The sequence below is a fragment of the Alternaria infectoria genome, assembly GCF_024043175.1.
Source record: "Alternaria infectoria strain BMP 0036 chromosome Unknown scaffold_38, whole genome shotgun sequence".
Classification (NCBI taxonomy): domain Eukaryota; kingdom Fungi; phylum Ascomycota; class Dothideomycetes; order Pleosporales; family Pleosporaceae; genus Alternaria; species Alternaria infectoria.
This window is the reverse complement of record NW_026250727.1, coordinates 144534-164402: the sequence shown is the minus strand read 5'-3', so window position 1 is coordinate 164402 and position 19869 is coordinate 144534. Positions and strand designations below refer to the sequence as shown.

Genomic DNA, 19869 nt, shown 5'->3' with positions numbered 1-19869 from the left:
AAAATCCCTCCAGCTTGGGTAGAACGAAAGGACCGATTTTCTTGTACTCTCTGTAGAGCGGATGACATTCGCATTTGCGACGGGCGTTATTCTGATGCGGGAAGCGGTGTTTACTGTAGACCAGAGATATGACGGCTTCAGAGTTGCATCTTTAGGGAAAGGAATCGGATCTTCGCGTTCTTCCCCAAAGATGCCTGCCTTGCATTCCCAGTACACTTGCGAAGAGGCGAAGTGAACAATCCGACGCGAAAGTATCTTTTCTTGTAGTACCCAGCCACGCAAGTTGAGCGGTGCATCGTTAAGGTCGCTTTGAGAACTCCACGACGCATCTGTGAACCACACGTGTCCTTTGCCTTCATCCGCACCATCGCAGGGGAATCTGACCCAATTGCTTATAGGACGGATGCTGTCCAGGCCACCGTTCCCATCCGTTGCCGAAGTTGCAGCTATGGTGATGTAGGCATTCGTGTAAATGCTACCCATCTTCTCCGATTCGTCTAGCCAGTCATCTTTGTTGTCTTGCACGATGCACAACGAATCGATCCAGATGTATTTGATATCCAGCCGTCTTGTGAAGCGTATAGCATCCTGGAAAGTCTTTGACAGAGTTTCAAAGACAATTGCTTCTTGATGTTTTCGGACGTTCGCTCTCAACGTTCTGACTTGTGGCACGTTACCCCAGCAATGGCTCAACGCGACATAGCGATTGCTTTGCTGTTTTTGGGTAATGTGGAGATGCGGCTGTCGGACATCAGAGCCAACATCAATAACTCTGGAAGGCAAGTATCGCGGCGTCAATCCTGGCGTCAGTTCTGACGTCGGTTCTGAAAACTGGACGGGAAGGTTCTGACAACGTGTGTGTGTTTCGTTGCAGTTCCTGATTCGCCGCTTAATTTTCTCGAACGTAGCATCCGAAAGATTGGACGATGGTGCTCGCCAACACGGTACAAATTCGGACGCGTATGAACCTTCCAGGTTTAAAATCAGAGGTGAACGTGCAGTGACAGAGGGAGGGTGTTATGTACCTGGTTCTGCATATATGCGGAGCTTCCCTTTGATTATACTGCCTCCATTTTCGTATCTTGAAACGCGAACTTCGTGGATTCGTCTCCCAGTATACATGTCGCTTCCCGCATTGGGGTCCTCGACCCTCAACCGAAGACTGATCTCTCCGGTCAACTGACTTTCAGGATCGATGGAGTTGAAGACTAGTTTGCACATGGTGCAACTGTTATGCCTGTATCGACCATAATCGACCACTAAATCCTCCTCTTTGTAGATGTCTGTTTTCAAGAGATTATGCAGTGTGATCTTCTTGCAGGAGCTACAAGTTCCTTTGGGAAACAGAGTCGGCTTTACAGTTGTTGGTTCCTTTTCCGACATACTGACTTCGTTCGGTGGTGTGTCGTTCCTGGGGGTTCTAAAGCCGCGAAGACGGGGTCAAAGTGAAAGTTTCCAGATTATGCGTTGAGGTCTCTTCCTTCCGCAGGGGCTGTACGTTGATAAGCACAGCCTTGATATAGTGGATGGCCTCCTTATAATATGCTGTCAAACCAAGGCAGCTGAATAGGTCAGCTGAGGGGCCGAAGGAACCTTCAGCTCACCCGTCATCTTACCCTGCCGTGTCCACCTGCCAACCAATCAGCTTAACTAAGTTTTTCACCGGAAATGATAGTGCTTTCCCGTTGGATAGCCCAAAGTCACGGCGCCCTCGTGTCAGACCAGTGCTCGAGCGTCCTCCATGTACCGAGAGCTTCCGAATGGTTGCGCGCCTAACGTGAGGCTGAGCTATGCAGTGTTGGAGTGGTACCAGGCTGTGCCGCGTTGCAGCTACTACCCTGACCTAGCGCTATCCCAAACCACACGGGCGACACCACTTGAGCAAGTGCGAGCGCCAAAGTCCAACCTCAACACAGCGGCACTCCTTCGAAATCACCACGCAATCCACATCCATACTCTGTCGCTAAACTATAGAGCATATACTCTATCACGTCTCCTCCACATATCAACTCCCACCCCCAACAAAGTTCATGCGTCCTATACCTTTAGAACTCCTAGCCTTTTCCAATCTCCAAATCTATTTATTACCAAAGTTTATAATCTTCCACATACGACCATAGGACACTGAGAATTAGGCTTCCCGTCCGCTCAGCCATATACAAGCAGTGTACCGGCGGATTAGTAGTTAGGTGGGTGACCACTAGCGAATCCCCGCTGTTGTATGTTTTTGGTATGTGGACCATCTTTTTTGCTGCACGCCAGCCTAGGAAAAAACTAAACAGCCTAGAGCCTACATTGGCGCTAGATCACCGCCTTTGCAAGGTTCTGGCTTAATGTAGCCTGCAGACCTGTTCAGTTTTTTTCTTGTATGAGGTGGCTGGTGCTCGTGAGCCTTGTGGTGAGGATGGGAAGGGGTGAATGTACGAGCGTGTACGTGGAAACGCGGTGGTGGTAGCGGTGGTGAGGGCTTAGTATACTTGCGAGCAGACGTAGGTTTTTGCAAAAGTTTCTTTGTTAGCTTAGGTGTACGTAAGATGGTAAGCGACGGTGAGATGACAGAGATAGGGCAGAGAGGATAAACGTTACGTTGGGATGTAGCTTCCCGTAGATAAGTCTTGATCCTTAACACTTGGTGTTGTATTAACATCACGATAGAGAACAACACACATCACCACATCATTAACAGTCCATCACAGCAAACACATCAGCATCAAGTCTACGCAGTAATCATTACAACTATAAACCACCGGCCAGCAAGTATATCCATTCCACAGCCACAAGACCACTTCAAACATCAAAGTAGTCAAAGTGGTATAAACGCCTATTTCCAATGTTATGATTGGGAAGTTGAAGCCCCGAAGGCCCCGAAGGGGAAGAAAGAAGGAAGTGAGTGTACAAAAAAGGGGGTGGATGGGAATGAATCTATTATTCTCCTTGGCTAGAAAGAAAAAGCTATAACAGCTTTTTGCTTTGCCTTACAAGACTTTTGGTGCTACATGATTGGGTTGTGGAGAGGGTGCTGTGCGATTCGGGTTCGACAGGGGGGATGCGCATTGGTGCTGGGGTCGGGAGTCGCGGGGTCGGGGTGCTGGATACGTTTCGTGTCGACTTTAGGCAAATTCGGGATGACCGCAGCCACCTGGAGTCTTTTCCGCGGGTGGACGATAGGTTGAGACACCATTAACCAATTCCCAATGTCCAAAGCGAGTGGCGTGCGTCGAAACGACTCCGCCTCCTCCTCCGAATCGGGACGCATGCGACGACGCTGCTCTATCAAGGATTTCCGGGTAACTGCGAGGGACGTAGACCGATGAACCCGGGGGAGCGAAGTTCCGTGCGCGACGACATTCTTCGAACGGATGGGCTCCGTACTGTGCTTCGAGGTGCTGGGATACGCGAGGGGGAGCTAGAACCTATGCTTTAGCCACATGCTAGACGGTACCTCCAGAGAGGTTATCCAACATCTTGGCCAACACAAGGTTCAAGCAGTGCTGGGGGAGGGAAGGGGTATCAAGACAATCAGGCCATCACGCCTTGGTTGCCGCCTGGGAAGGGGAAGTCAGTGGGCTGGAGTATATATATAAGGTGGGGATGTCGGTTTCACTAGAGAGGAGCGGGGCGGAGGTAGGGGTTGTAGCCGAGCGACGTACCGACTTGACGCTTGATCTGTTCACGTGCCCATCGAGCAGTGTCTCGGGTCCGGCCGCTGAAATCTTGGTTTGCGCGTGTCTCCCTCGCCATTGCAGTGAGGAACTCGTGACGGAAGTACTCCCTGAAGTCACCAGCTGGGAACGCATCCGCGAGGTCACTAAATGATGTTAGTGGGATATATTGAAAGAGGGATACCTGTACATACCCGATAACACCACATGAAGATCGGAGGAGAGCCTCAGTGCGGTTGCTGTCTGCTTGGATAGTGCGGAGAAGGTCAAAGATGGAGTCAAGGTATGGGACGATGAGTTGAGCTGTAGCTGTTAGTGTGGGATCAACGTCTTGGATTACAAAACTTACTCTTGTTGCTGCTCTTCATGGCAACGATGCATCCGTCCCATGCATCCATAATACCCTCACGGAGAGAGGTAATGTAATCGATCATCTCGTAGTTGCCCTCGGTGGTCAATGTGACTTGTCCAGCTTGTTGCAGCACTTGAGCAACAACGGTCAGGTAAGTCTCGAATGCACCGTGGATGGCATGTGCGATATCACCGAAGCATTGCAGGATAGCTGGCTTGAGCTGGTTGCCAAGTTGAGGGCTGCGGAGGTTGTGGAGAAGCGAGTTCATGAAGGCATCGCAGAATGGCTGGACGTTCTCGCCCAAAGATCGGGTGATGTCAGAAACCAGACCAATGGCCATGGAGCAGAGCGCGGGCTCTTCCTGGTTGTTAAGAGCATTGTACAGGAATGGCGAGAAAGCCTCCATGTACTTCTGGAAGTCCTCCTCGAGAGCCGTCGCGATCGAACCAATGGCGGCAAAGACAGTGTCTGGAACACTAGACTTGGGAGGCAGAGATGAAAGCAGACTCAGCAGTGCCTGCATGATACGGTCGGCCTGGGGCCTGATGTCGCTCTCCATGCGCTGGATGATGGCCATGATGACACTGGCCAAGCTAGTCTGCATCTCTTCGAGAGTCAGCTTGTCCTCAACGTTGACAACCTGCGATTGAAGTGCCATGGACTTCTCCAGACGCTCCAGGATGACGTTGGCGAGCTCGTTGACCAGAGGAACGCTGTCACCAGCGGCGTTGTTGACGAAGGAGTTGAGTACTTCGTATGCGGCTGTACGGAGCGTGTTGTCGGCATCAGCGCGCTCGGTGACTTGCAAGAGGCTCTGCACGCTCTGGGCGAAGTGGGGCGACAATGGGTTGGTTGTGCAACCGGGCTCTCCGGCGAACCTGTCAGCCAAGTTCATCAGCGACCAACAGCACGAAGCGGCCATCTTAGGGTTACTGGCGAGACCGTTGAAGAGAGCTCCGATCAGGGGAGGCAGGTGCTGCTGCGCGTCGAGTGCGCTGGGAACAGCCTCGCAGATGCGACCCAAGGCGTATGCGGCGGAGTCCTTGACGTGGATGTTCTGGTCGTCCATCATTCCGATCAAAGTAGGCAGAGCTTGCTTGACAATGGGGTCTAGCACAGACTCCTCGGGACCCTCCATGATGGCACCGAAGGCGGAGACGGACGCATCACGGTAGTGCCAGTCTTCTGAGCGGATGTACTTCTCGATGAAAGCAAGAACTGGAGGCATGACGCCGCTACCGACACACTGTGCCCAGAGCTGCAAACATTGGTATGCGGCGCGGGAAGTGTTGTACTCGTTGTCGTCGGCATCCTCGTCTTGCTTGGCAAGAAGCTCGAGAAGCACTGGGACGACCTCTTGTGTGGCAACTCGGGCAAAGTTGAAGTATTCGCGGAGTTCGGTGGAGCCCTCGGCTTGAGCTTGGCTGTTGTCGTCCTCGATGGCGATTTCCTCCTCGCAGACGGTGCACCAGAACTCGACAGCCAACTTGGCAACATCCTCTTCCTCGCTCTTCATGCCTTGGATGGTAAGACCGAATAGCGCCTTCTCCATGTAGAAGCGCATCTTGTCGTAGTACAGACCCATGATGCGGTTGAGACATCCGTACGAGCCCTGCTGGATGCGGCTGTCGTCCGCTTGTGTGGCTTCGCAGATGACCTGCATAATGTAGTTGCGCTCGCCTTCATTGTCAAAGTTGGAGCGTACAAACTCGATCGAGTCGCTGAGCGCGTTGATGGCGGCTACACGGACGTCGTTGTTGGCCTCCTCCTTGCGGGCACCCTGGACGACAGCCGTCAGGATGGCGTTGGAGTGCTGTGCTAGCGCGTCCCTCAACTCTACGTCGTCTGTGTCACACACGAAACCGATTGTGGTAAGCGAAGATTGCTTTTGGGCGTCGCTGCCCTGACCGACACTCTCGACGAGCGAGGTCATGAGCTCCGGCCATTGATTGCGGGGTATCTCGATAGCAGCCACGGAGGCGATGAACTGTGCGGCGGCGGAGCCTACGTTCTTGTTGGGTGTGGCCAGAGTCCGCAGGGCCATGTCCTTGACCTGCTGCTTGATTTGGGTGTCGAGGCTGAGCCATCGTTCTTGGACCTGACGTAACCGGGCATACTCGCGAGCGGTGAAGGCGTTCTTCAGGGCCAGGGCGGCGGCCTGTCGGATTTGGGGCGCGGCTTGTTCATTTGCGAGTTCGCCGCCGAGGACGGTGAGGTATTGAGGCTGAGGATAGACGTTAGTGGATATGTTCTGGCTATGTCTCGGGGGGCATGCAGCCTTCTGGCAGCGGGGGACTCACAAAGTCGGAGTCGGCAGCCTGGATGAGCTGTTGCTCGGCGCTGTTACGGATGCTAGCGTCTGCAGGAGGGTCAGTCGAGCTTCTAGAAAAGTGCGGGTCTCAGCAAAGGCAGCATACCGGCGGAGTAGGTCCCCTCCAACACCTGGTTGATATCCATAACTGCTGAAGGGTGCTTCAAAGATTCAGGCGGGGTATCTGGCGGTGGGAAGAATTAAAGGGCCGCGGTGGCGGGAGAAGCAGAAGGTGGTGCGGCAGGAAGGCAGGGAGTGGTGAGGTTGCGGAGGGCGTCCGTCGTAGGGAGGGAATTTGAAGCGAAAGAAGGTCGAGCGTAGACAGGCCTAGTTCACGTGTTGTTTTCCTCCTAAAGGGTCTGCCCCACTAACAGTGCGGACTTTGGTGCAAGGAGACGGGCGTAAGGGCAGCCAGTCAAAGAGCAGCAAGCAACAGGCAAATACGGCGTTTGACAGTGAGACGGCGTCGTGAGGGCGAGGGTGAGGTGAGAAATTTATTCTTCCGCTGCTTCAGGCACCGTCGATGGGTTCGTTGGAGGAAGGAGCGGCGCCCGCCTGGCAACGGCGCATTGGCTCGCTTGCGCATCGTGCTTTCCCCCCCAGATTGAGCTCGCCCTCCCGCATGCAGCCCTGTGAGAGCCATGACACTGAACGAGGGTCCTACCGTCCTGCACAGACACTGCATAGAGTTATGACATCCAGCCTAGTCGTTGTGCATCTCGAAATGCTATCACTGTTACATCGCGTCGCTGTGGTTCTGTTCGAAGCCAAGCCAAGCGTCTACCTGCAGCCCGTCAATCACCTCGAGGCTATTGGACAATACACGCGCATCATGACGAATCGCATCGATTCAAAACTCTAGTACGCGAACATCATCATCTTGGAAGTTCCCAGTCATCGCGGCAGCCTACATCGTGTATGTCTTTAAGGTAGTTGGTAGCGACGGCAGCCTACAACTAAACATACATCTGGACGCCTAGAGAAGGTCACGGGGAACGACTCTTTGCTCGAACATGGGCTCACGGACGACTGTGTGCCAAAGATAAATGCTCACGTGTTCGACTGTTCTTCTTTCGAGGATGCAGATTTGCTTTTACCAGTCCTATCTGGCGGAAGACCTTTGATGCTACTGGAAGAGGGTTCAGCTAGGCTTGAACTATGTCCCCTGACAAGTACCGGAATGGCACGAAAAAGCTTGTGCTCTCTGAGATGGACCTTGAAGCTATAATCTGCGAGGAAGACATACACGGCATCACGTCTCACACTACGATATCGAAATGGACACTATCGCCTTCAGCGCGAGCAACGTCTGGAAAACATGAACATACTCTTACCAGGATTATTATATTCATCCTATATACAATGCATCCATTCCACCCGCTACGTAACCAACAAACACAATGCATGCCCTTCAACACGAACAAATCCATCACATCCTCCCACTAGCCCTCGGGTTCTCCGCTTCCTGCCTCCTCCAATCCCTCATCTCCTTCGTCCCCAGACTCCCCAATCCACCTTCCCCCCTCCTCTCCCAACCCCCCAACCTAACAACCAACCCCGTCGCATTATCCGCGCCCTCACTCCCCGTACTCGTCTCCGTAGCAAAAGCCACAACATCCCTCGCCGCCTGCTCCGGCGTCTTAGCCTCTTTAACAATATCCACAATCTCCTGGTCACTCAAATGACCCGACACACCATCTGAACACAGAATCAAGAACGAGTATTCCGCGGGCGAAAGTTCTATACGGCGGATCTCGGGTTCTGCGCTTACGCCCACCCGTTTGTGTGCCATGTCGCCGAAAGAACGGGTGTTTGCCAGACCGGACATGCGTTCTTCGCCGAAGGAGTCTGTGACGAAGGAGGCGGCGAAGCGGCGGAGGCGGGTTGCTTCTTCGGGGAGGGAGGGGTGGTGGTTCGATGTTAGGGGAACGGCGAGGCCGGTCGCGGTGTTGCAGAGAAGTATCCTAGTATCGCCGACATGAGCGGTTATGAGGGAGGAGGGCGAGGAAGGGTGCCAGAAGGGTGAGGGCGTGGGCGTTGAGATGAGGGCTACGCTGCATGTGCTGCCGCCTTTGAAGCGATTTGTGCCGCCGATGTTTGTGCTGGTTTGGCGGGAGGGCTGCCCGAGGATGTCGTCGTCGTTTAGAGCCTTGTCTGCGCGGACGGGGTCTTCTTCCTTTTTGCCTACTTGGGCGGCGACGAAGTCGTAGTCGGCTTTGAGGAAGGCGTATTCAAGTACGGTCTCGATTCCGATGCCTTCTTTGACGTCTTCAGGTATTGTTGGATTGCTGGTGTGGCGCTTCTCAATGACTTCTTTCTCGGCTGGATGGCCGCGTCCGCCCGCGGACATGGAGAAGTACTCGGGCTTGAAGCGTCTGAAGTATCCGCCTACGAGCTCCTTCCATTGCTTGACCAGCTGCTGCTCGAGCTCTTCAGCTTTCCGTACGCTGTCTGACTGTCGCACTGGGGCAACGCCTTCAATTGGACCGTCCATGGATTTGGAGCCGGCAGTTGGTAGCTGGTCTTTGCTTCCAGGCTGTGGCGGCTTCATAGCTGTTGTGCCCGGTGGCGTATGCGTTTCTATAGCATTCCGGCTCTCCTTGTCCCTCTGCCTTCGGTCGCCAGAAGAAGCCTCGCCCTTGGCCTTTGGGTTGCCAGACTGGGTCTCGGTTCTTTCCCGTGCGAGACTGCTTGTGAGCTCGAACTGCTTGGTCGCCTTCTCCAGGTAGTCGTGCAGCTGCTCCCTCAGGAAGCCAGAGCACTCAGCGCCGCCATGGCCATCGAAGACGCCAAAGTAGAAGACCTGTGGATCTCCACTCGCGCCTACGTCTGGTGTGACCTCGGTGTCTGCGCTTTGTCCCTTTCTGCTCAGAGAGATGGGGCGCCGCCGTGCGAAAGCGGGGAGGTCAATGGTGCCCGCCTGGAACGCATCTTCGTTGTAAGGCCGCGACCCCCGCGACAGGGAGACGCCGAAATGGTGTTTTGCGCTCTTCAATGGTATGCGGACGACGGTCATCTCGCGCGACGTGCCCACGACGGCAGCCGGCGACCGCCCCGACTTGTCCGCATTGTACGGCGTGCTCTTGTCGCGTGGGAGCTTGTGGTGCAGCGCAGGCTGAGTGACGCGCGAGTCAGGATGCAGCGACGTCGAGGGTATGTGGGTTATGAAGTATTCGTGGAAGCAGCGTCGCTGGCGGGGGTGGTGATAGGTTGGGGGCAGCCTGGGGGCGCGGGCGCAGATACAGGCGACTCGGTGTCCTATCGTGCCTCTTTGGGCGTGGAGACTCGGTTTCCACATGTCGTCTCTTGCTGCGAAGGACGCATGGCGCGGTTAGGTGGGTAGTTATGTCATGGTTGGTGACCTTGGGATAACCAATTCCAAGCTCCAAACTCGCCATGTTCCGCTGTTCCTGGGGCCGCCCTCCCGCCTTTGCCTTTTTCGGCACGTCATCCGTTAGCCCTACTCCACCACTCCATCAGCGCGCCGAGGTAGTGATGAGCGCCGCGACATTCATCAATAGTCGAGAGGCCTTTGTTGAGCCATACGCCCTTGTCTGGTCAGCTGACAAGAGATCGATTGTAGGTTGGGATACCACATTGAATCGACGATAGTCCAAGACGACAACACATCTGGGGCCGAGGAGGTAGGCTGGTCTTAATCATAAAGTAATAATTTGAATTACTGACGGCACATTGAGTCCTCCTGGGTCTTCTGTGAAACTTTTGATATCTTATATACGCATAATCGCAGTTCAATGCATTATATCATATTATCGTGCCTCGTTGGAGGTGCACCTGGGGCTGGGCTCATCCTCCCCTTCACTACAATCATCCTTTGCACATCCGCCGTGGCAACAATCGTCGGGCTCCATGGATCTAGATCCTCGCTGACTCTGTACACGCTGTGCTTCTTGTTGTTCTTCATCTCCTGCGCAACCATATCTTGGCTCCTCAACGCAATAGAGTCGTCGGGCTGTAGGGACCCTTTGCGTGAGTTGGAGTAAGAAGACGCCTTTGACCGAACATCCGAAGCGATTTTGCGGAAGAGCGGGCGAAGGATGGCGATTGAGGCTGCGATTATGCCTGTGCCCGGCTCGGCGGTCGCCCATATTGTTGCTTTGACGGCGTCGACTAGATAGTTGTTAGTACATGCTCGAATGATGACATGCAGATGAAGGAAGACTCACTGTGTAAACCTGGTCCATTGTAGCCCAGTCCCTTCAGGTAGACCATCCTGAGGATCGAGCTCACGCTGCCCACTGCACCCAACGCCATAACCATGCTAACGCTGATCTTACTCCTTCTATCGAGGTCACTATCCAGTAGGACGGATATCGGTACCAATACGAACGTCCAATCAGCGATTACGTTGATTATGCCGTAGAGATACCCGGAGGTGAGAACAAGAACAGATGGCAAGCAGTTGGGCGATGACGGTGATCGCAGGTTATCTGCGAGGCGTGTTGGGTCGCCGCAATGGAAAATGATGATCAGGACGTAGTAGAGGCCGTATGTTGCGCTGATGACGAGAACGACGTGGAATAGATGCCTTTGCCATCTCTTTGTAAGGACCCTTAGGAAGAAGAGACCTAGCGAGACTTTGAGGAAGCTCGTCGTTAGGACGTAAAAGACTTCGGAAAGTTGAATAAACTGCAATCTAATTAGCACTGAGAGGGATGTGAAGTTTGGAGGCATACTCACAATTAAGGTTACGTGGATGTCCTCTTCGCCGAAGAGTTTTCGGTCCATGCTCCGAAAGGTGATGGCCATTACGAAAGCGCAATAGCAAGTAAACAGTAAAAGTGAGGCCACCATAGCAGCGTCGTCCCAACCTGGAGATCTCGTGATGCGATACCGCACCCATAACCGCAAACCGACTGTAACATAGCTCAAGATGATAAGTGTTATTATACCGTAGAAGGTGATTCGACCCAGGAGCACCAGCTCCATAAGCTTTTCGCTTGCCATAGTTTAGAAGGGAATTAACATTGGTGTATAGATATAAGGTCCGAAATCGGGAAGGGACCAACCACGCGATGGCGGAAGATTAGCAGTCGAGAAGTAGCACGACGGTGAAGGATCCGAGCTGCAGGTAGAGGTAGCCGGGCATTATGAACGCATGGCCTTGACCACGATGACCGCGGTAGGAAACATCCCGGCGGACCGCGTTGCATGCATGGTGAGGGATCGGGTGTGTGGTATGGGTCATGAACTTTGTTATTCTGCAAGCCTTCACCGATTGGTTACTGACGTAGGTGGTAACCCGAACGGTTTGTGAATGACCTGGATGTCGCAGCTCAAGCATTCCAGATGTTTGGTGTTTAGTAATGTAACCCATGCGGATCAGATTCCGCCACAGTGTTCTCGGCAGTCCGAAGAATGTTTGATGCGTGGGAGCCCCTGTTGTCATGGTCATGGTGTCTCGAGAGGCTCGTCGATCTTGAAACACTGCTTCCACATCCAGCGGGTGAGCATGAGCACCGAGGTCATGTACGCTGGGGAAGCTGGCCTCATCGATGACGCTATGAAAGAAAGCCTCGTCGGATTGCGAAGTCGTACGATATCAGAGTCTGGATATGCCTGTGAGAATCCGGCCTTGCCGTTGGGTAGGCTACATTTCTGAAGATTCCAGGAGGTAGTGCCACCCGCAAAGGTATGAATTCGACCCACCAGAAACACAAGTTTCGATACAAAGAGCCTCGACGACTCGTTCTCCACATGACAATAAGGAAACGCGCTCGATGTTATACAAATCTGGAATTATGGTATGATTGACAGCGGAGTGTAGTTTTGACGACGTCTCAATTTCCTCTCCCAGATGCGATAGGTTGGTGTTCTCGAAAGCTCTCATGTTTGACTAAACAGTCCGTGTTTGACGAGGGCGCGTGAGGCGTGTTTCGCGTGGGCCTGGTGCAGAAGGGAACATCCCCAAACGACTCACGTGCAGATGCGGCACGCATGTTTGATCGTCCCAACATCATGAGAGAACCGAACCCGTGGATACCTGAGGCGAACGTCACTCGGTGTTCGTAAGGCCCACGGTTGTGGCCACAGGTGTCAAGGCGGGAAGGCCCGTGTGGTTGGAGATGGTCCGGGATCTCGGCAACATAGATGCTCCGATCCTAGCGCCTCGGCGAAAGTTTTCTTCTTTGTCTTCGAGCTGCAGCGCCTCAACTTTTACTTCACATGCGCGGCCAGCATCCAGGGGACAACTTTGAACACTATGATCTTGGATTTCCATGGTTATAATGTGCAAAGTTGTCAAAGGGATGTTCAACACGCATGTGCCTTCAATCTAGGCTCTCAACGCGTCGCAGCGCGCGACATGGCTCTACAGGCTCTACTTCGCACATGCTCACTTCTAGTGCAGCGCGAGACTAACCCAGCAATTGGTAAGTTCCATCATTCCTACACCCTCCCCTTTCATGATGAAAAAAAGACAAAATTCACAGACCTGTTCGTAAAAATTGTGTCGAAAACTTTGCTTTATATAATCTGATCACCTTTTTTGGCTACCTGCTTCTCTACGTCCGTACTAGAGAGCTCATTGGCTAACAAAGAGCAGTTACCGGTTCATGCGATCCACTTGTCCACGTTATCAGGCGGTCCGAAGTCTTGTTCAACACCACATCTGCTTGAAGTAAGCCATCGCCACGACGATGAGTGGGGTTGTTCTTCAATTGATAGAGTGACTCGAACAATGCTGGTAATTCACCGCCTGGCCGCCCTTTCAAGACCGCTTTGTAGCTCAGCACAATGATGCACACCATAGTATACTTACACTCGACATTCCTTTGTCCAATTGAAATCTGTAACCTCACAAGACTCGATGAAAGAATCTCGTGAGCTCTCATATATATACGATGTGAGCCGTGTTATCTGTGCGTCCCGTACGCCGTGAACCTATCAGATCGCTCAAGCTATGTATCCATCTACCGTTTCACGCATCTCGCCAATCTCTCCGAGGTCACACAAGGATCAACCCACAAACACATATACCCAATACGACTTACAGTCCGGACTTCCAACGCTTCACGCTCGTCAGCCCGATTCGATAACAGATACTCATCTACGAACAGGTCCTGCTCATACAGTATCAGGGACCAGCTCCGGCGCTGTGCTTGGTCTACCCAGTACAATCGATCCTTGCCTTCTCGGCGATCTTGACTTGGCGCAATTCAATCTCAATGAAGATTGCAACGATGATATATTCGGTCTAGACTTCGACTGGATACCTAATAATGGCCTCGATGTGCCCATGGATGAGGTGCCTTTGAACGGGGTCGACGCAGGTGCATTCCAACTCGGTGACTCCTCTCTGGAACATCAAACTGGTCAAGGATTCGTATCTGCGCCTCTGCAAGATAACCTCAATCATCAGTCATATCAGCTGGTCAACCAGAATGCGGTTGGACAAGTGCCGACTGATTTGGTTCCCGTAGAGCCGCATGGCAACCAACCTGATGACCCTACCTATGACTTCTCGCAGGATCTTGGTCTCTGGGATACTGACTTCCAGATGCCATCTCAGTTCTTAGATACCACTCCCGGCTTCTCCGCGTTTCCAGGTGGCAACGCTTTCATGCAGGACATGTCGCAGTACCCTGTTGCTGCCCAGCCTTCACAGACGTATCCTGACCCATTCACATCGATTTACCCAGTTCAGCCGTACTACCAACCAACACAACAGCCGTATCCGCAACAGCACACTGGATACGTGGCGATGCCTACCGAGCAGTATACTGGATCACACCAATTCAACAAAACCTTTCCTTCAAGCTCCCGCCAATCCAGTCGCCCTGCACCGCAATTACCCAAACGTAAACGTACTCAATCTGGCTTCGGATCGGACGACGACGCTTATGTCGCCAAGCAACCTCCCAGGCAGCTTACACATCGAACCCGATCATCAGTAGATACCCGTCACGATTCTAACGTTTCATGCGCGAGCTCAGTCAGCAAACCGGTCAAAGTTGCTGTCGTGCGAGCTGGAGAAAAGCCAAAGAAGTGCGACGACAAGCCCTGGGTCCGCGTTAACAACACAACTAGGGGCGAAACCACGCGTACTGCTCGTATCAATCAACACGCAGAAGAAGGTCGCAAATACAAGACCAAGCCTCTTCCTCACGGCAACTGGTCATCATCATCAGGTTTCAAGTTCGAGTACAGCCAAAACAACGGCATGCACGAGTTCAAGAAGCGTACCATGACTGCCCGCGAAATCCATGAGTACATCACGCAGTATCCCGGCGACAATCTCCGCATCTGGATCCAGCCCGTAGCCTCAGACTCTGCCCGTCGTTATGCTTCTGCATCTCACAGCCACTGTCGCTTCGACGCATGCCCAATGCGTGTGTACACCGGCAAAGGCACAGCTGAAGTCGGCAACTACCGTGTCGCATTCGACGAAAAGCATCGGACTTACGGTACCGGCGTGGTTGATCCGTACGACTGTGTTGGCTTTGCTCATCTATACTGTATGGAGCGCTTCCTAGACTTTGCCTACATCTGCCAGGTCGCTAACGTCAAGGTTGATCAGCGTGTAGGCATGGAGAAAGAGCCAAAAGGCCATTTCGCATCCGCGTTCGGCTCGAAACATCATTACGAAGCGGCGTTGGCTAGCAAGTTCATTGAAGCTGCTAGCAAAGGCCGGTTAGGTGACACTCACGAGTTCTCTGACTACCCTGTCCATGAACACTACAAGGGCGGTCATCCTAAGCCTCACGAACGTACGCTTATCTACGCACTCTACGGCATGAACATGAAGCACCGCGCGAAGTCACAGATGAAACAGTTCATTCTCCAACGTAAGATCCGCCCCGGTTCTTTCCCCGTTCACCGCGGTGACATGGAAGTCAAGCTCGTCGACAAGAAGATCGAGAAAATGGATGTCTATATTGACTATAAGCGAGAAGGATCAAAGAAGGAATTCGACTACTCAGCCTACTACGACCTCCTTCATCCAGAGATCAATCAGCGCATTGCTGAAATGGAGAAGAAGCGCGATGAATTCATCAAAGAAGACGAAGCGGGTATTGGTGGTAAGCGCAAAACACCACGTCGAACCATCACTTTTGCGGACTCGGATGATGAACGACAGACTCCTTCGCGGAAGCGTTCGCGGTCTAAGAAACGTCAGGCTACTGATAGCGATTCATCTGATGACGAGCGTCCGGCACTCAAACGCACGTCTACGGCCCGGTCTACAGGACGCATAACCGCCCTCTCTGACTCCGAGGACTCAGACTCCTTCGAGAAGATAATCGCCGGCACAAAACCCCGTCAAGGTTCCCGCGCCGGTCTCCGAAAGAAACAACGCATCAACTACTCCGAACCCGCCGACCTCCCCAATCAAGCCCAAGCCCAAGCCCAAGCCCAAGCCGCCGCTCCACCCCCGTCCAGCGATTTCATGTCCAACTACGCCCCCGCCGTCCCCTTCGACGACCGCAAACAGAGCCTCAGCGCCTTCTTCCCCGCTAACAACGATCCGTCTTGGTCTAATTTAGACCTCGATGAGTTTTCTATCGAAGGCATGGACGATGTGTGTATGGATGAGGAGGCTGTTGATGCGCTGATTGGGAATAATGCGAAGTATCGGAGGCAGAGTTCGACGTTTGACAGTGGGCCGTGGGCGGCTGGGAGGACTGCGAGTTTTGATGCACAGCCTGTGTCTGGGAGTAGGGAGTTTAGGAGGGAGGATCCGCCGAGTTGTGTTGCGAGCAGTGAAGTTGTAGAGGAGGTAGAGGATGGGTCAGTGGGAGGGATGAGGAGGAGTAAGAGGTTGGCTGGTAAGGGTACGCCCGCTTCCTCTGTGACCGGTTAGTTTAGGTAGTCAACATGCTCGGGTCAAAACAAGATGGAGATACCTGTAATCCGAGGTGGAGTTGGTTCAAGCTACCAAGATAGCACCTCGTTTATAAGAACCGTATACAGATTATACATATAGTACGTGAAGGTTGGTGCACACGCTACTACAATCCTAACGCCTTCAACAAAGCAAGGTACTCTGCATCCTTCACGGCTCGGTAAAGCTTAGCATACTGCCATTTGGGCGAAATCCAAAAGAAAAAGCACAGTACCCATGCATATCCTACCAGTCTCGCCACAACGGCAGAGCGGAACATGCGGCCATAGCTACCATGGATCGACAACAGCCCTTTAGATAGCTTCGTGACTTTTAGCTCCACCATGACAAAGAAGAAGCTTGTCAGAAAGAACTTGATGTCCCTCAAAGGATCAACAGTATCTCCGGCTTGCCAGTCTGAAATCGCATGGAATAGTCCGGACACTAGAAAAGTCCAGAAAGCGACTACAATCTTTTCGCTCCGCGAGCCGGCTCTCATGCCTAACAAATTTCTGGTAATTCGATGTCCAGAGGCGATGCACGCGGGCGTGGTGAGTCTGTGCCAGAACCGTGACCAAAACCGCCCAATACTGTAGGCTTCCAACGGAGAGCCAAACAGCGGTCGCCACTCTTGTGGCCCATCGATGCGCAGGACTGCAACAAAGAAGATGGAAAGGACGACATGGCACGTATCTAGCATGAGATACGATATCCAGATCCAATAGTACGACACGAAGATACGGATCTCGGTCTCTCTGGCCGTGATCGGCGGCCCTAGATGTTGAAACAAGAGTCGTTTGATGTAGCCTTCTCGCTCAGGCGCAAAGTCTTTAGAGTTCAATCGAAAATGGCCCGGTATCGCTGCTACGGCATACCAATGTAAGATCCAGCAGAACATCGACTTGGCTAGCCGATTACACGCGAACCTTACTCGCTGTGAAGGTAGTACGTTCTTATCTTTCATGCTTTGCGGTAGTGTGATCCAGTCCACACGCCGCTGAGGATCACACCAGCTCTTATAAGCGTAGATCCAGCGCTCTTTCGTTGTGCCTGGAGGCAGCTCAAAATCCTCGAAGAATAACAACGACATAGCATCGTGCATCCAGATGCATTGGAACAGGCCCCATAGTGCTGGAATTCCTTGGAACTCTGGTAGGTTTGTGCATGTGCAAAGAGAGATGATTGCACTTCCCATTAACAGAGGCGATAGGTAGCCGCGCATCTTCCTGGGTGATTGAATAGCGAATAGGAATGTTGCTGTTGAGACACAGAAAGTCAAGATCGGGATAGAGGCCGCCAGTGGTAACATTTTCGTGTTGAGGAGAGTTTGAGAGTGAGCGGTCGACGTACAGATGAGAACCAAGATATGTTGGGCAGGCTACGCCAATTATATATTTTACGCCGAGCACGGCCTCCAGCGTGCATGGCGTTCAAAGCCAATTAAGGAAGTTCGGCTACCAAGTCTTCCGTTGAGATTAGCGCGTCTTTGCGCACGCGTCCTTTTGTTCTATATATCCGCTCCAATACATATGTAAGCCTTGTATGCTTGGTCGCCCCGAAGCCTGTGGCTCTCATGATCACTTTAATCCTGAACTTCCGGGATAATTCAGAACGCATGTTTCTATTTGCTTATAAAGAGATATGTACTATCCCAGACGAATGTGCATACAAACATCGACCAGCTGGGCACCATGCTGTGCTATCACACTTCAATCGAAAATATATGAAAGAGTGACTATTGACGCGAAATGCTAGCGAACGTGACATTCTCGTGCTTTTGAATAAACCCATTAAAGTACATCTCCAGTACTCTGCCAATCTTCCGTGACGGTAGTTTGCAACTCGGACACCAAGAGCGGGGAGCCTTCCAATGACATATCTTCAGAGAAGACCATTTGCAAGATTGACCAAGTTGACCATTTGGTCCTGAGGCAAGTCCACGTAGTCCAGGCAAGACGTTCCGCAAGGGATAGGGCTTCCTTCATCAGTGAACAATGCCGCAAAGTTCATGCACTCTGGCGCTAGCCCTTCAATGCGCATAGCTACAAGTCACGATCGTTAGCACCAAACATTCTGAATTAATTTGAGAGCAACATACAGTACTCGCCCGTCCTTGTGAGCGTGACTTGTCGGCCCTCATTAGTGACCCTGCACTGCTCGATAGATTCTTCAGAGACACCTGGAGGCCAGTCTTCAGACTGACGAGTAGCTATCTCGATAGGCTCGGTCCGTTTGCTAGATCGTGTGAATTTGCGGGCGCAGCACTGAGGCACATCGAAAACGCCCCCGGCACCGAGACCCACTGCAACGATACCGCCAGCAAGTGGAGCAGCGACGGCACCAATAACGCCGGATACGATTGCACCGGCCATTGGTGCTGGGCAAGAAGGGATCGTGGACAGCGCTGCTAGAGCGGTGCCCGTGAGAAGTAGTTTGGTATGCATTATGCTGGAGGGATTGAATTGTCTGGTTGAAAGAGTGGGAGTGGGGATGTAGAGCAACAGTATGATGCCGATGATCATTCTTATAGCAAGAAATGGGGGGCCTTTCTTTCGATCCCAAGTAAGCCAAGATGGATTGTTTTCAATGTCTCTCGTAACTTCACACCAACATGATCCTTCCTATCCGGCACCTTCAATTTTGCCTGAACATAGGCTCGGCAAGGCGTTTCGACTCCAAGCCGTACACAAATTTAACCCATCTAATCACAAGCAGGATGCACGGGCCCTGCACCTATACATCTTATCCATACGTAATGTTGCATGCAACAACAACTCGATATATACAGGGCAACAATCCTTCTGACATACGCCCCGTCTCAAGAAGGTGGTCGCTACGGTCCGATCCCAACCTCCTTCTCATCCTTCCAATTCTTCTCACACACCTCAAGCTTCTTATCCTTCTCGTCCTTCCTATTCTATCCATTCTTCTCACGGAAACACGGCCTCAACAATTCTACGGCCAAGATACGACCTGCCCGTTTCGTGTGAGTAGCTCAAGGCAACCTTCCAAGTCTATGAGGTGGCCGAGGAATCCTTTTTCACCATGCTTTCGCCTTCCTCGTCATTGTATCCGTGACGACTGGAAGCTTTCCCAGCTTGCCAAGATACGTTGAATCGCGAACAAGAGGATGCCAGTGTCCTTCGCTGACGATTATACTTAGTTACGTCGTTCAGTCGGCCAGCACTACTGTACTCTTCTTAAATACAATCGCTCGTTCATCCGCTCTCACAGCTGCTGCTATATACTACCTGGATTATTTCAACATGTATTCACCATGGTCTTCGCTCTCTCGAATCACCAGCATTGCTCCCATCGTGTGGATGGTGGGAATAATCATCACATCATATTTCAGTCTCTGCATCGTCACGAACTCCACGCACCCAATCCTCGTGGTATCCTCACAATCAATGGAGCCGACTTTCTATCGAGGCGATATCATCTTCCTATGGAATAGACAGGAGACGATCCGAGTTGGTGATATACCAGTGGTTTGGTTCAGCGGGAGAAAAGAGCCGATGGTGCATCGTGCAATCAAGATTGAGCACCATCAGAGCGTTCATTTTGATGAGAGTGGCAATGAAACGACAATACGAAAAAGGCACGTTTGCGAATCAAAGTTTACTAAGTCTCTTTCATGTAGAAAAGGCTGACGTGGAAGTGCGTAGGCAACTCGTCCTGACAAAAGGTGACAACAATG

General features: G+C 52.3%; 3 protein-coding genes across 3 annotated transcripts; 1 reads left to right on the top strand and 2 right to left on the bottom strand.

The window, feature by feature from the left end:
* Positions 1-3603: 3603 nt before the first annotated feature.
* Positions 3604-6471, bottom strand: J4E92_010571 (uncharacterized protein; the record flags this gene model as incomplete). Its single annotated transcript, XM_051501908.1, has 5 exons — positions 3604-3808; positions 3857-3965; positions 4012-6238; positions 6315-6373; positions 6432-6471. 5 exons carry the CDS (start codon positions 6469-6471, stop codon positions 3604-3606), a joined length of 2640 nt encoding a protein of 879 aa, XP_051347905.1.
* A 1283-nt stretch (positions 6472-7754) lies between these two features.
* On the bottom strand, positions 7755-11095 carry J4E92_010570 (uncharacterized protein; the record flags this gene model as incomplete). Its single annotated transcript, XM_051501907.1, has 4 exons — positions 7755-9515; positions 10152-10456; positions 10513-10975; positions 11027-11095. 4 exons carry the CDS (start codon positions 11093-11095, stop codon positions 7755-7757), a joined length of 2598 nt encoding a protein of 865 aa, XP_051347904.1.
* Positions 11096-13025: 1930 nt separating this feature from the next.
* On the top strand, positions 13026-16148 carry J4E92_010569 (uncharacterized protein; the record flags this gene model as incomplete). Its single annotated transcript, XM_051501906.1, has 2 exons — positions 13026-13031; positions 13341-16148. The coding sequence occupies 2 exons, from the start codon at positions 13026-13028 to the stop codon at positions 16146-16148; spliced, it is 2814 nt and encodes a 937-aa protein (XP_051347903.1).
* Positions 16149-19869: the final 3721 nt, after the last annotated feature.